This window comes from Pseudorasbora parva, chromosome 3, assembly GCF_024679245.1.
Source record: "Pseudorasbora parva isolate DD20220531a chromosome 3, ASM2467924v1, whole genome shotgun sequence".
In the NCBI taxonomy this organism is placed as follows: Eukaryota; Metazoa; Chordata; class Actinopteri; order Cypriniformes; family Gobionidae; genus Pseudorasbora; species Pseudorasbora parva.
The window spans coordinates 27,703,708-27,720,902 of record NC_090174.1 but is presented as its reverse complement, the minus strand read 5'-3'; the positions used below and the strand labels follow the sequence as shown (position 1 = coordinate 27,720,902).

Sequence of the window (17,195 nt, the reverse complement as noted above, 5' to 3'; positions counted from 1 at the left end):
AAGTGAACATCAAATTGAGACATAAGGCAACGTCTCCTGCTTCTCACATGTTTCTCCTGAGACAAAGAATGACATTCTCTCACGTTTATCTCCTCTAAAGCTCCATAAGAGATCTCAGTAACATCACTCACTGTGCTCAGATTATTCTCCTTAAAGGGGAACTTCAGCGCGGGAAAGATGAATCTGTATTTAAACTGGGTCATTAATGTAGTAGAAATGAGAAATTATTTTTGAATTTTGTGCCTTCTAGACTGAGAAAAGACAGAAAATGTATTTTTGTCTCATGGGGATGAAAGACTACAATTCCCAGAATGCTCCACTGCCCTGTGAGGCCACTCCCAAAGCCACCGCTACTGGATCACTGTGACTGAGTTAGAGAACAGACACTACAATTAAATACTTAACATGTCTGTTCAATATAATGATTGAGTCGCTGCATGAGTCTCACAGCACAAACGCTGCTGGAGTCAGATTACATTTAACGTCATAAATGAGCTGATGAGCTCTCCTGATGAGAGCTGAGGTAATTGCGACCACACTCGCGGCAAAACAAAAGCCATATGCTAATCGTTGAAATAACCCTTTAACCAGAGATGCTTACACTCTCACATTTATCTAATCTAAAGCTTCATAAGAGATCTCAGTAACATCACTCACTGTGCTCTGATTTGTCTCCTTGGCTAGAGAGACAGGATTGCTCATATTTGTCTCCTTTGACGTTTCAGAAGAGATCTCAACAGTATCACACACTGTTCTCAGACTTTTTTCCTCAGCTATATACTCTGAAACTCTCACTTTTGTCACCTCTAAAGTTTCATAAAAGATCTCAATAACGTCACACATTGTGCTCAGAATATTCTCCTTAGTTAAAGACTGGGCACTCTCACATTTGTCAAACAAATGATGTGCCCTATGCACATAAACTGTACAGATTTATTATTGTATCAACAATTAACCTTATTTACTAAGGTCTCTTCTAAAACTATAGGGGAGACAAATGTGAGAGGTTCAGAGTCTTTAGTTTATGAGAAAAGTCTGAGCACAGTGTGTTATTGAGATCTCTTCTAAACTTTAGAGGAGACAAATGTGAGAGCTTCAGACCTTGCCATAGTGAAATAATAAGAGTTCAGTACATGGACATCACATACTTTGAGTCTCAAACACCATTGCCTCCTATTTCTTATGTAAATCTCGTAAATCAAAAACTCAACGGAAAAAAATGCTTCTCAACATAAACCCAACCATGACATAAGTGTTGGGGATCATTTATATGCACGGCCCCAACATTTGCATCTGTCCAACAAGCCCAAATCTACTGATGGTAAACTATGGCTCTCATGATACAGGGTTGAGGTTTATTATAATAGGATACCACAACAAATCGTTTGTTTGTTCGGCCCATTTCAAGCAAGCTTCGCTCATTGTCTTAAACTGAAGAAAGGGGCAACTATATTCCTTCAAGCAGTAATTTATTTAAGTTATTAATTTATTGATATTTAGCTGTTTTAACAATTTCTGAAAGTTTAAATTGAAAAATTAATTTAAATTGAAAGTTTCTTACAGAGACCGCATTGTCTAGATGACGCAAGATGCTAGTACAGTAGGAAACTCCAAGTACCATACAAAACTAAATAGTGTGTCTAATGACAAAGGTTAATATTATTTTGTATTACAAAATATAACCGTAGATACTTTGCTTACATATCGTTCACGTGATCCTTCTAGCAAACGTCACCTTTTCCACAATATAAGTTAAAACGATAGTCAATGGCGATTGATAAAATGCAGCTTACTTGTTTACAGGGAGTGCAGAATTATTAGGCAAGTTGTATTTTTGAGGACTGATTTTATTATTGAACAACAACCATGTTCTCAATGAACACACAAAACTCATTAATATCAAAGCTGAATATTTTTGGAAGTTTTAGTTTTTAGTTTTAGCTATTTAAGGGGGATATCTGTGTGTGCAGGTGACTATTACTGTGCATAATTATTAGGCAACTTAACAAAAAACAAATTTATACCCATTTCAATTATTTATTTTTACCAGTGAAACCAAAATAACATCTCAACATTCACAAATATACATTTCTGACATTCAAAAACCAAACAAAAACAAATCAGTGACCAATATAGCCACCTTTCTTTGCAAGGACACTCAAAAGCCTGCCATCCATGGATTCTGTCAGTGTTTTGATCTGTTCACCATCAACATTGCGTGCAGCAGCAACCACAGCCTCCCAGACACTGTTCAGAGAGGTGTACTGTTTTCCCTCCTTGTAAATCGCACATTTGATGATAGACCACAGGTTCTCAATGGGGTTCAGATCAGGTGAACAAGGAGGCCATATCATTAGATTTTCTTCTTTTATACCCTTTCGTGCCAGCCACGCTGTGGAGTACTTGGACGCGTGTGATGGAGCATTGTCCTGCATGAAAATCATGTTTTTCTTGAAGGATGCAGACTTCTTCCTGTACCACTGCTTGAAGAAGGTGTCTTCCAGAAACTGTCAGTATGACTGGAAGTTGAGCTTGACTCCATCCTCAACCCGAAAAGGCCCCACAAGCTCATCTTTGATGATACCAGCCCAAACCAGTACTCCACCTCCACCTTTCTGGAGTCTGAGTCGGACTGGAGCTCTCTGCCCTTTACCAATCCAGCCACGGGCCCATCCATCTGGCCCATCAAGACTCACTCTCATTTCATCAGTCCATAAAACCTTAGAAAAATCAGTCTTGAGATAGTTCTTGGCCCAGTCTTGACGTTTCAGCTTATGTGTCTTGTTCAGTGGTGGTCGACTTTCTGCCTTTCTTACCTTGGCCATGTCTCTGAGTATTGCACACCTTGTGCTTTTGGGCACTCCAGTGATGTTGCAGCTCTGAAATATGGCCAAACTGGTGGCAAGTGGCATCTTGGCAGCTGCACGCTTGACTTTTCTCAGTTCACGGGCAGTTATTTTGCGCCTTGGTTTTTCCACACGCTTCTTGCGACCCTGTTGACTATTTTAAATGAAACGCTTGATTGTTCGATGATTACGCTTCAAAAGCTTGGCAATTTTAAGACTGCTGCATCCCTCTGCAATATATCTCACTATTTTTGACTTTTCTGAGCCTGTCAAGTCCTTCTTTTGACCCATTTTGCCAAAGGAAAGGAAGTTGCCTAATAATTATGCACACCTGATATAGGGTGTTGATGTCATTAGACCACACCCCTTCTCATTATAGAGATGCACATCACCTAATATGCTTAATTGGTAGTAGGCTTTACAGCCTATACAGCTTGGAGTAAGACAACATGCATAACGAGGATGATGTGGTCAAAATACTAATTTGCCTAATAATTCTGCACTCCCTGTATTGGTGTTTTCAGATCACCCGTGCACGAGAGAGAGCTAGCATGCATATGATTGCCAGATTGGACCAAGCCTGCAGTCTCCCTCTCATTTACTGAAGCTTTCGCGCCTTGATCGCCCCCCGGTGACCGGTCCCAGTATAGCCGCCCCTCTGTGTTTTCTAATGGACGCGAGGCAAACTAAATAATAAAATTACACTTCAAATATTTTTTCCCCAAAGTTAGTTTATGTCACCGAAGGCAGTTATCATCACAATGATTTCATTTCAAGTGTTTGTTTTTAAAATAAGTTTAGTTTTAGTTAGTTATTTGATGCTATAAAAACGGCTGTGTGACGTCATGATTGACAGCTGAGACTGACGGCTTCTCTGAGTGAAGTTGTCACTGAGGCACTAACGGACTTTTTTCGACATTTTTGGGAACAGATTGGAGCTTTAGCTTTAATTTCTACATTTCCATAACTGTTTATTTCACACCAACATAATTAATTGTTCTGCATCTGCGAGAGTGTGGGCGGGCTTTTGATATCGCAGCTGTACTTCCTGCTCTACTGCGCAACTCCGGTCCCGAAATCGCTACTGCGCAGACTCGGTCCCAAGATGTCAGCGCCGTGCAAGGCCGCCTAAAAGCTTCAAATCTGCCAAGCGGAAACGGATGATGTCGAGTCGTCCATATTTTTTTACGGTCTATGGATTGGACATGTTTAGGTAAAACACTGGATAGTATATGTGTTCTTTTCACAGAAAAGCTCTTTTTGGGGGATTTCATTACTGAAATCTGGCCACCGCACGAACGCGAGCTCTTTCTCATGCACGGTTGATCTGAAAACACCAATAAACAAGTAAGCTGCCTTTTATCAATCTCCGTTTGAGATGTTTTGCTTAAAGTGTCATTCAGTCGGTCTGTGTTCTGTCAGGACTCACGAGCTGAACAGCTGAACTGCTTGTGAGCTGTGAGCTGCTGAAATAAGTCAATGATTACATTATATAACTAATTGTGTTAATACTGTATCCTGAATTGTGAATAAGTAAGCTATATATCATATGCTGAAGTAAATTTCTGGAGTGTTAACGAGTAAAAGAAAAAACAACAACAACAACCGTACAGAACCGAAAACCGTGACCCTAAAGCCATGATACTAACCCAACCATGGCTTTTGTGAAACGTGCCACCCCTAATGTGTACCTAAAGCAGTTTTCATCCATTCTATTTATTGTTTTTTTTTGTATTTATTCAAGTGCATTTTTTGTTAAAGGGTGGGTGAAACACTCAGTTTCAGTCAGTGTCATGTCAATCTTGAGTACCTATAGAGTAGCATTGCATCCTGCATATCTCCGAAAAGTCTTTATTTTTTTTATAATTATATAAGAAAGATGCGCTGTTCCGAGTCTTTCCGAACAAAGAAATACTCCCATCAAACGTCCACCTTAACTTTTGAAACTTTGTCTATGTTTAGTATGGGATTCCAAGTCTTTAACAGTGTAAAAAGATCAGTATGCATGAAACAGCATTTCACCCCCCCTTTAACAGACTGAGAGTCCATTACTTTTATTTTTTTTTATTTTTTTTTATTGGTTGTTTTGTTCATTTATTGTGGATATTTAAAATGTTTTCCATTTTCAGTGTAAAATAGTCTTTAGAAATAAAAGTTTATTGATCTTTAAAAAAAGGTGTACCTGCATTATTATGCCATTATCATTATTTTAGATGAAAATGGGTTTAGAACGAAAAATATTATCATTTATCGCATATTATCTCAATAATTTCTTGGCCAATTTCTTGTCCAGCAAAATGTGTTATTGTGTGCTGTTTTTGCCTTTTAAACTCTGGTGTCAATTAAAAATGTTTCTTTGATGGTCAGTGAAAATCACTTTATCAGTCTTTTTATTCAGCAAGTTCATCCGTGTGTGTTCATTGCACTGCACTGCCATTCAGCTCAGTGGTATCATAATTTTCCTGTTAGACATCAAAGATGGAACTCAACTCAAGAACTCAAGGTCTTTTATTGTCGTTCTGTACATGTTGCCACATAAGAATGAAATACGTACTCAGGACCAGCAGCGTAAAAAAGATAATGATCATACACTAGGCTATACATAGAATAATTAAAACATAATTTAATAGACTACAAAATGTAAAAGTAACATAGTAGATATAATATGTACAGGTAGTCATTGCTTTTCTTTAGGCCTTACTTAAAACGGTCAAAAGGCCCCCCAACCAAATTTTGCTTAGGGCCCCCAAAGGTCTAGGGCTGGCTCTGATCAAGCACAATACATGCAAAGGACAAAACAACCTATGTTTACTTGCATGCAAAATGGGTTGTATGAGATAAACTAAAGGTTAAACAGCAACCATGAAGGACTGGTACACTATAGTATTACCTGATCATTGTTTGGAATAAGCGATGCATATTAATTTCTGAGCACTGAAGATTTCAATTCAATTTTAATTAATAACCCTTGATATTCTGAAACACATAATGATTTTTGAATGATAATTTCAGTATTTACAATATTAGTACAAATTTAAAACGTAAGTTTATCCTAAAATAAAATTTAAGACATCTGGGGTTGGTTGAAAAACTTCTTAGTCTAGTCTTAAAAGGTAGTCAAGAATATTTTCCCCCCAAGCCTGGTTAACTTATTTAAGTCAGTTACATAAAAAGGTAATTTAATTTTAATTGGAAAAGTAAGATTGATTGCCCTTTGGTTAACTACTACTTAGCATAGTTGCATAGGAACTTAGGGACGTCTTTGACAAGGTTTATGCAGCTGGAACCAGAAGGCAAAGCTGATACCTAAATGAGACATATAAGAGATAATAACCCCTTAGTATCCTGAGCTTAGGGAAAGCTCTGTCAGAGCCATAGTCTTGTGGACAGCACATAAGTATTGAGGCAGAGCAGCACCTCAGACATAGCACGAGTTCAAGTCCCAGCTAAAGGTATACTTTCCTGCTCCTGTTCCCTTCTCGCCTCTCCCATTGTTTCTGGTTGCTTATCGTACGGTTCTGTCCATTAAAGGTGAAAAACCCCAATATCATAAAGAAAGAAAGGAAGAAAACACAGCAAAACAATAAAGAGAGTGCCCATGTTTCTTTTTCTCAGTTATTTCTCATGTCTCAGTTGTGTCTACTCTTATTTCTCCTAATGGATTCTAGGAGAAACACCTGAGACACTGCTGATACTACAACAAGAGCTAAATAAGAATCTCAATTAAGTCTCAGATATTTCTCATGTCTTAGTTGTGTCTACTCTTATTTCTCTTATGGATTCTAGGAGAAACATCTGAGACACTGCTGATACTACAACAAGAGCAAAATAAGAATCTCAATTAATTATCAGATATTTCCCATGTCTCAGTTGTGTCTCTTATTTCTCCAAATGGATTTTAGGAGAAACATGGGAAGACAAAGCTGACACCTAATTTAGACAATAAAGAGATTTTCCAAGCTTCTCTCATCACAATCTCAGTTTTGACTCTATATTTGGTCTATATTTGGTTCTCCTAAGGAATTTTAGGAGAAACATCTGATAAACAGCTGACACTTAATCAAGAAACATAGGAGAATCACAATGTATCCTGAGCTTAGAAAAAGCAACCAATCAGCAAATAGTTTTTCCTCTGGGGTTTTCTATGTCCGCGGGTTGAAGCGACCTCAATTATGTGATATAGACCCAGGAATGCAAATTTTCGCATTCCTGGGTCTGAATATATTCAGAAACACCCATATATTATGGCTGTCAAAATTAATGCGTTAAGGCAAATTCATTTTAACGGCACTAAATTTATTAACGTGCGTTAACGCAGCGCACATTTTCTGTTTGATTCATGGCGTAGCTCATAGAGAAATTGAGATCAGCCATAGACGTAAAAGATGCAGCAAAAAACATTAATAGGGAAAGAAAATGGTTAACATTAATATTCTAAACCAAAAGAGCAGTTATTGCCTATAAGCTACCAAATTTTCTGTTTAATCATTAAACACCAGGTCAAAAGAAAAGTTTACATTGAGCACATTCTCCACAGTCTGAGCATGATGCGTGAATACACTGAAGCTCACTCTCGCTCATGTCTGAGGTAAATCATTGACACATCACCACTTACAGTACATGTGTTTCATTGACTAAATGCATTACAATCGTCTAAAACGAATGCACAGGTTACTTTTCTGAACAAGAGCGCTCCCGAGTCGGTGTTCTTCACACTGTTAGCGTGAAACGCGGCACAGTTCGGTGCGCACGCAAAATACCAGTAGTTCAATAGATCTCAGGGCGCATCTCTTAAAGGGGCCGCACTATATTCCTAATAGTTGAATATGGACCTCCTCCAGGTATGGTGTGGGACCAGGTTCACATGACAGCGTACCAATTTTTCATACGAACTGTGCCCTGCTCTGCTCTGAACTAAACTGCCAGTAATATTACCTTTATTTATATTCTTAAAATGAGAGAAATCCCTGCTTATTCAGAATTTTTAAGCTTATGCTTAAGAGACATTTGACACTTGAGACAAAAGACATTTGTCATTTGTCTCAAGTTATTTGATAAACATATATGACCTTTGATACACATCTAGTCTTCATGCTTTATTATTGATTATTACTGAATAAGTATGGTTTCACTAATGATAAAGCGATAAATATAAGCGATATATATTATTATATAAGTTACATCATTTATATATATATATATATATATATATATATAGTTATAAGCAATCATTAGGTTTAATCACCATTGGTAGCGCGATTTATTGTAATGTTTTGTTCCCAAAAGTGGCAGACATGTTACTTGTTCAGATTACATTTTCCAGTGAAAATTCTTATTTAGTTTATACTCAAAAACGTAGAAACTGTGATTCTGAAGTACAGTTTCCACACCAGTGTGGTCTCTGACATCAAAGCCGCACATACTCCTCAAAACATTAGATTCATCCGCACTGAGGAGCTGTGCCAACACACAACTCATGTACAAATGATAATGCCGCAAATAACTGCAATCACATTTTTCAAACAGAGTTGGCAACATAGAAGCAAAACTTATGGACAGCAGCTTTAATAAATATAAGCATGGCACGCCAATAGTTTCATAGCATAAGCCTGTTAACTATTTCATGTCAGTGTTTTTGTATAAAGCATTCTTTAGAAATGTTGGCCCATATTGATAGGATAGCATCTTGCAGTTGATGGAGATTTGTGGGATGCACATCAAGGGCATGAAGCTCCCGTTCCACCACATCCCAAAGATGCTCTATTGGGTTGAGATCTGGTGACTGTGGGGGCCATTTTAGAACAGTGAACTCGTTGACTACGTTTACATGGACAGCAGTAATCTAATTACCGACCTTATTCTAAATAAGACAATATTCTGATTAAGGTGTTTACATGAGTTGCTTTTAGAGTACTCCGTTCATGTTCCCGTTTTACATGTGATAGAACATAGATCGATTATGGCACGTCATTACATCCCCATGCCACGCTATGGTCAACATCCAATCATAGCGTGACTTTGGCAGGTCTGTTAATTTTATGGGCTCAGGCATCCCGCTGTAACTTCACCTGCGGGTGTCGCTGTTGGACAGTGTTACTTTACATTAAGAAGTATTAAAAAAAACATGCGTTTTTATAAGGTTTTATATACATTTACGTTGATTTATTTTTGTAATATTATGTATTGTCTCTTTCTGTTTTTTTTTTAAAGAGACACTACCCCTCTTTCCTCCTTATTGACAGCCTACATTTAGAAAAATAGCTTTGATAAATGATGAAAAAGGTTTATAAATCATGACTGTTTGGATTGTTTTTCCTGCCGTCGAGCCACAGGCGTTCACTGAATGACCCATCTGGTTTGCAATTACAGATACAAACTTATTGTATTTTACTTTTACAATGAGCATAATAATTACACCAAAATAAAAATATAGAGAGAGGACGCAGTGTTCAGAATGAACAGTCAAGTAAAACACACACCGCCCATAGCAACGCGTTATGGCAACGACATTTCAGACTGACAGATAGAAGTAAAAGATAAACAGGACTTTTCCGCCATATGTTAAAGGGGTACTTCAGCGCTGGGAAGATGAATCTGTATTTAAACTGGGTCATCAATGCAGTAGAAATGTGAAATTATTTTTGAATTTGGTGTCTTCTAGACTGAGAAAAGACAGAAAATGTATTTTTGTCCCATGGGGATGAAAGACTACAATTCCCAGAATGCTTCGCTGCCCTGTGAGGCCATTCCCAACGCCAACAACTTCATTACTGTGACTGAGTTAGAGAAGACACTACAATTAAAAACTGAACGTGTCTGTTCAATATGATGAGTGAGTCACCGCGCGAGTCTCACAGCACTGAGCACTAACTGCAGGAGTGATGAGAGCTGAGGTAATCGCGACTACACTCGCGGCATACATTCACAACGCGAGTTCAGTCTGGCGCGTTTCAGTTCATGCCTTTGCAAGCTTAACTTTCATAGAAATGAATTTGAGAAGTTAAAAGACTTACATTGCTCACCATAGCTCCGTTTAAATGATCCTGTCTGCAAGCTGAGTGTTATCTCCCATCCCCCAATGCCGGATTCAAAACATGCGGAAATGGCTCCCTCTGCTGGCTGTAGTCTTTAGCCTCTGGGCAAACATTCCTCCTATGATGCAAAAATCATCATTTTGCATCATAGGAGGAATTTTTCCAGAAATAAAATGCATAAATCTCTCGTCTCAGGGAGATATGAGAGGGGAAAGCACAATAATTTGAATATTCTCCAGGGTTTCTACTGATACAAAGCCATATGCTAATCGCTGAAGTAACCCTTTAATGTTTTGTAGACGTTGTTATATTAATTATAATTCCAATTCTGTTTTATTGGCCACAATATTATCGATGATTGTTGAAAGGGGCACTTTTGATTAATTTTCAAAAAGGGCAGAGGCTCGAACCCACAAAGCCTCCCCTCTGCACTTCCCTGGTGTGTGTAACGTTATGTGTCCTGTCACAAAATGCGGCGAAATCTCCGACACGACATTAATAGTTAGATTAAGGTATGTACATGTCTCCGATAATGCGACTAAAATAGGCATACTCCACATGTCTTAATCCGATTTATGTTTAGTTACATTATGACTTTTTAGATTATGTTAGATTATGACTCTGATTATGACTAATCAGATTAAGGTAATCAGAAATCACTGTCTACATGGTAGCCTCTTAATCAGAGTATTGTCTTAATCAGAATAATATCGGAGTATTGTTGTCCATGTAAACGTAGTCATTGTCATGTTCAAGAGACCAATTTGAAATTATTTGAGCTTTGTGACATGGTGTATTATCCTACTGGAAGTAGACATCAGAGGATGGTACATGGTGGTCATAAATAGGGTTGGGCATCATTTTGATTTGAACGATTCTGATTCCGATTCCGATTCTTACTTTCAATTTCCGGTTCTTTTCGATTCTCGATTCTGATTCTTTGAGGGGTGGAGTCGAAACATGTCACATCGATATTCAATGCTATTTTCAATACCACGGGGGGATAAAGAGATAAAGTTTTTAAGCTTTTTCTCCTATATAAACATTGATCAATTACTATTAAAATTATCTCACAAATATTTGCTAACTCAATGTATTTTTTACAACAAGGTAATTGTGTTGCAATAGTTTACGCACAGCACAAGTAAGCTTGATTTCGAATGGTAAATTAAATTTAAAAAGACGACTAAACAGTAATAAAATAAGAACAAATAAACATATTACAAAAAATAGCACAAATAAATAAAATAGAATAAAATATATAAATGAAATAGACTGCTTTATTTTTTCAGGTAGGTCTAACATTCAGGTAAGAAACTGAATTAAAAAACGCAAAGTGGCTAATTCAATTTAAAATAACATTGGATAATGTTTTTTGCAAAAAATTAAATAGTTTAATATAAAACCATTAAAGTTACACAAGTTGATCAGTCAAGAGCAGTGTGATCGTTAGTCTTTTTGTAGTTTGACTTTAAATAACAAATAACTGCAGTCCCTTTAAGAACTGCCGCACTCATGGATCCTGAACACTGTTCCTGTTACTCATTCTTCATTTCTTCCTGAATTGTTTTTACATTAATACTCATCAAAATGTGCACTGAGAAGCACCGGAAATCAGGTGGCCATCAGGAAACCAAAACTTGCGCATTTGGAACCGATGATCGGAACCGAAATTTTTTTTCTAAACGATTCCAATGGAATCGTTATTTTTTAAACGTTCCAAGTTGGAACCGGTTCTCGATGCCCAACCCTAGTCATAAAGGGATGGAAATGGTCAGAAACAATGCTCAGGAAGGCCGTGGCATTTAAACGATACCCAATTGGCACTAAGGGGCCTAAAGTGTGCCAAGAAAACATCCTCCACACCATTACACCACCACCTGCCTGCATGGTGGTACCAAGGCATGATGGATCCATGTTCTCATTCTGTTTACGCCAAATTCTGACTCTACCATCTGAATGTCTCAACAGAAATCGAGACTCATCAGACCAGGCAACATTTTTCCACTCTTCAACTGTCCAATTTTGGTGAGCTCGTGCAAAATGTATCCTCTTTTTCCTATTTGCAGTGGAGACAAGTGGCACCTGGTGGAATATTCTGCTGTTGTAGCCCATCCGCCTCAAGGTTTTGTGTGTTGCGGCTTCACAAATGCTTTGCTGCATACCTTGGTTGTAACGAGTGGTTATTTCAGTCAAAATTGCTCTTCTATCAGCTTGAATCAGTCTGACCATTCTCCTCTGACCTCTAGCATCAACAAGGCATTTTTGCCCATAGGACTGCAGCATACTGGATGTTTTTTTCCCTTTTCACACCAATCTTTGTAAACCCTAGACATGGTTGTGTGTGAACATCCCAGTGACTGAGCAGATTTTGAAATACTCAGACTGGCCCGTCTTGCACCAACAACCATGCCATGCTCAAAATTACTTAAATGACCTTTCTTTCCCATTCTGGCATTCAGGTTGGAGTTCAGGAAATTGTCTTGACCAGGACCACACCCCTAAATGCATTGAAGCAACTGCCATGTGATTGGTTGATTAGATAATTCCATTAATGAGAAATTTAACAGGTGTTGCTAATAATCCTTTAGGTGAGTATATATATATATATATATATATATATATATATATATATATATATATATATATATATATATATATATATATATATATATATAATATTTCACTATCTGCCTTTAAAAAAACTAACAACAACAGCATTTTATTCTAGCTTAATACATATATTCTTTTTTATCAAAATTTTAATGTGGGAATGTTTCATAAAAAGCTACATTTTGAGCAAAAGCAAAGAAAAAGACTGGATTCAGAAGGATGATCAAAACATAGATGGAATTGATCGAGTCCATCAACACCCACAAAGCTTCACAGTCCTATAGCTCGGTCTGGGTCGACATTACATTCAGTAACATTAGGCAGTTTTAATCTACATGGTGTTTAATATTGATGATCACATTATTTTACACATGCATCTGCTTACATAGGCTATTGCTTGTTTCTGCTTCTTATTTACATGTTTTTGGTCAGGAGTTTCAGTACTCTTTCAGAAGATGTGTCATAGCCCTACTGTATAATTGTCAAATCATAAATTATGGAAATTACAGTTTAGAATTGTTTTAATTTCACAGTTAATCATAACCAAACAAATATTAAATGTATGACAGTCATGAATGAACATATGTATAGCATAAAAAAGTAAATACTGTAAAATCCTGACCCACACACACTTACACGTGAAAAACCTAGATAAATGTTTTTTTTTTTTTTTTTTTTTTTTTTTGCCTACTTCATGGTTTAAAACATGTTTGAGCTGCAGTCACAGTTTTGTAGTCTAGACATTGTAGATTTCCACTAGTGATCTTGATCTGGTCTCATTTGCCATCATAAGTAATTTTTAGAATTGGGGCCGGTGGGTTATGCAGGTTTGCCATGTGTGTGCTTTCCTCGCTTTGCCATTTGTGAATAGCAGCCCCTAAGGAGAATGTGGGTGTTCATGGAGACACTGTGGACCAGGGAACCTGCGAGGGACACACGGCCCGTCTGCACGTGAGGGGAAGCCCTGTGCTTTTTGAAGTGGGACCTCAGAGACGTGTTTACTCTTCTGGGAGCTAGGCCACACAAGAATGCGTGTCATGACGGGATGTAGGAGCCGAGGAATGTTCCTCACAATCCCCACACTGTAGGCCAGAGCCAGCCAGAGAGCAAGATGTTTGGAATATTTATTTTAGCATCAGCGTTTAAAAAAGACATTGGTTTATAGCCTGGATTGATGTTGGATTATGAAGAGGTCTTGTTAGGATTGCTTTCTGTTGTTTTTGGCTGGCATCCACTTGCACTCTGTGAAGAAGAGAAAGAAAACTTTGCAAGACGCTAGTTCGTAGTAATGCAAAGAGGCCCTTAAGAGGTTTAATATGGTCTTCTCGTCAAATGATAAAGATAAAGTGCTTTTTGAGACTAACTGTTCTGTCTTGCAGAGCCTGAACTGGATGTGCCAAGGGTGCTGGACAGTATTGGAAAACAAGTCAAAAGGACAGGCAGGAGTCGGAGGCACGCTGGTGACGATGACTACAATATTGAGGTGCTGCTTGGAGTAGATGATTCTGTTGTTCGTTTCCATGGGAAAGAGCATGTCCAGAACTATCTCCTCACCCTCATGAACATTGTGAGTATCATATCATCCTAAGCAGGGCTCATCAGGATTAATTAATTAATTAATTAATTAATTAATTAATTATATATATATATATATATATATATATATATATATATATATATATATATATATATATATATATATATAAATGCCCAGTGCTGTGATTGGCTGACATCTTTGCTTTTGAAATATGTGTTACATGTGAAACCCTCACAAATACTTTCACTACATTTCTTACTATCACAGCTGTCGAGATTAACAAAAAGTGACAAGTGTTGATTACAGGATTATTTTTAGATATTTTTCCATCACATGAAAGGTTGCAGTGATGAGCATAGAATAGATGACAGAAAGTCAGTTGATCGCATGAATCCACTTGCCTCTCATCGGCTGAACCCCAGTGGGTGGGGACAATGATCCGATGAGGCAGGCGGGACGGTGGGCAGTGCTCGGGGTGATGACTGAAGGCGGTGACTAGTTGTAGTTGAGTAGTTGTGACATCATGGCTCGTTTTTTTACTTTATGCAGGCTGTGTGCATTAAACTGTTAATTGACTGTTTTTAAACATGTATGGTAATTACATAGTCCCTAGACCTGAGTTATCTTGAAAAAAGCCAGGAAATTTCAGGTTTGACAATATGAGACCTTTAAAATGCAGATTTAAATCGCCCAAATGTACTGCCATTCCCCTTAACTGGCCAAAAAACTCTCACATGGCGCCTGAACATCAGGGCATCTTTATTGTTGAGCAACCAGTTATCTTCTCCCTCATAAAACCTATTATCCCTCTCCTCCTGATCCAGTCCTCTGACATATGTAAATGGAAGGCACAGGTGCTTAAGTGTTTTTACTATTTTACAAATTCATTTCAAGATGATTGCTGATGACAAAATACCTCTCTACTGGACTACAGAATGTGGATGTGGCAGTCAACATCCACTTATACGCAAATATATTATTAAACTTAACCTGTAAAGAGATTGACCTCGTACGAGGGGTGACATTGTCCAGATGTGGTCCTCCGGTCTATGACAGGATGTCTATGTCTTTTTTGGAGGAAAAGCACATTTTTAGGCTAGCACAAGACACAAATTGAATATCATTGTTAAAACAGAGGACCCCATTATCTCTACAAGATTGACATATTCCTTATTATTTAAATGACGCCTGCTGTGAGGAGAGTTTTGAAACGTGACCACAGATGCACTGTGTAATCTGTGGAGATAATAGCATCAGTCATCAGGCTTTATCATTTGAACTATGGGCTTCAACTATAGACACGGTGCCTGTAAGCTCCTTATGTCTAATGTATTTATGTTACCCTTGTACTGTTTGCCTAATGATACAGGATCAAGTGCAAACTATTAATAGTTTTACTTGAACAATTTGAAAAAGAATGAATGTCAATTTAATCATGTACTTGATAAAGATGTACTTTCTTTTGTGGAGGTATTCTTTCTTTGCCTTTTCGATGTGGCACACACCAAGGCATAGACCACATATGGTGTACTTGAGGATGTGGCTGAGAAATAAAGTAGCTTATTTACTCATACAATTATATAAAAAGCTGCTTTTGAGAAATTTAGAAGTCCCTCCTCCAATAGATGTCCCTGCTGCTCTGTACGCCAGAACATTGATGAGATGTACACTATAATTTTTAATAAAGCCTCACGAAAGATTTTCCCAGCAATGTAATAAGCTCTGTATAAAAATGTGACATTGCTATAACTTTCACACATGCAGACTTCTGTGGTTACTCACCTTGCATGCTTATTTAAAGCCCTGTTGCCTGAAGAGGACAATTTTCTGTATCAAAACGAGCTTCTATTTAATTGCATGAGGCGGCTGGGGTGAAGAGAGGGATGCAGTTGGTAAGGGACTAACAATCCTCTACTGATTTAGAGAGCTGTTTAGGCAATCTGTGTTCATATGCCAGTTGAGAATTTAATAATTTTTCATGGGTAAATCTTTGCTGCTCCCTACAACAAATCACTACAGCAACACAGATCTGCTGAGGCAAAGTTTTCTTTCTGTGCCCCTCCCCTCCTTTTAAAAGCTGTCTAAACATGCATATAAAAGTGTGCTTTTTATTTCTGCAACATAATTGTTTTTTCTCACCTTTTCCCTTCTGAGTGTAATGTTTGTGGCAGACTCGACAGCCTCTGCCATTTTTAGGGAGCGAAGAAACTGGGGGAAAAGTGTTTGCAGTATTAGCAAGATAGTTTTTTTCAAGGAACTGTAAGAGTTTATACAGTAAATTCTATATATATATATATATATGAGAGAGAGAGAGAGAGAGAGAGAGAGAGAGAGAGAGAGAGAGAGAGAGAGAGAGAGAGAGAGAGAGAGAGAGAGAGAGAGAGCTCTGGGGAAAATTTTCATTGATTTCTGAACTTGGAGTGGTTTCTTAATTTTGTCCAGAGCTGTATATAAATGTTCCCATTCAGTCTGTCACTCTCAAGACCATGTCGGAGTACCGACAAATAGGAATCCTATTCTTCAGTAATCCGACGTGGCATCTCCATTCCCTCCTTCAGGAAACGAGGGTTATATATGTAACCAATACGTTATTGATATAGGTAGAACACTATGTGATATGGTTCCATTAATGTTAACATTAATGAGCAATGAACAATACTACTAATACTACAATGAACAATACTACAGCATTGTTTTTATGTTAGTTAATGTTCATTTCACTAAAACATTAAGGTCAAAAGTTGCATCTGATCATACAGAAACTCCTGAGCACAAATTTTAGAAGCGCAACTTGACGTCAAGTGAGAGAAATGTAAGCAGCTAAACTAAACATTCATGTTTGACAGCTGTTGCTTTAAGTCAGAAAGGTTAAACAAAATACAGAAATATTCAGGCAAATTAATAAACTTTGAGTTGAAAATAATGCCTATGTGATTCATAATGAAGGCCTAATTAAAGAACAAGAATATTAACAAAAGCCACTTTCATCATATTAGGCATAAGATTGATAATGAATGTGTATATATTGAAAATTAAAGGCCCCGTTCTTCGCGTGTTTTTGAAGCTTTGATTATGTTTACAGTGTGCAATAACATGAGTTCATGATTCATGTGTAAAAAAAAAGGATTTTTCACACAATTTACTAATCTGTACAGCGCTGTTTCC

The 17,195-nt window shown here is 37.6% G+C and overlaps 1 protein-coding gene across 3 annotated transcripts in view; it reads left to right on the top strand.

Moving 5' to 3' along the window:
- Positions 1 to 17,195, top strand: part of adamts3 (ADAM metallopeptidase with thrombospondin type 1 motif, 3) — a 190,500-nt gene that overhangs the window by 60,067 nt on the left and 113,238 nt on the right. For all 3 annotated transcript variants that reach the window (XM_067438269.1, XM_067438268.1, XM_067438270.1), the window contains one exon: positions 13,873 to 14,060. In XM_067438269.1, the coding sequence (XP_067294370.1) occupies positions 13,873 to 14,060 (188 nt within the window). The remainder of the gene's footprint in view (positions 1 to 13,872; positions 14,061 to 17,195) is intronic.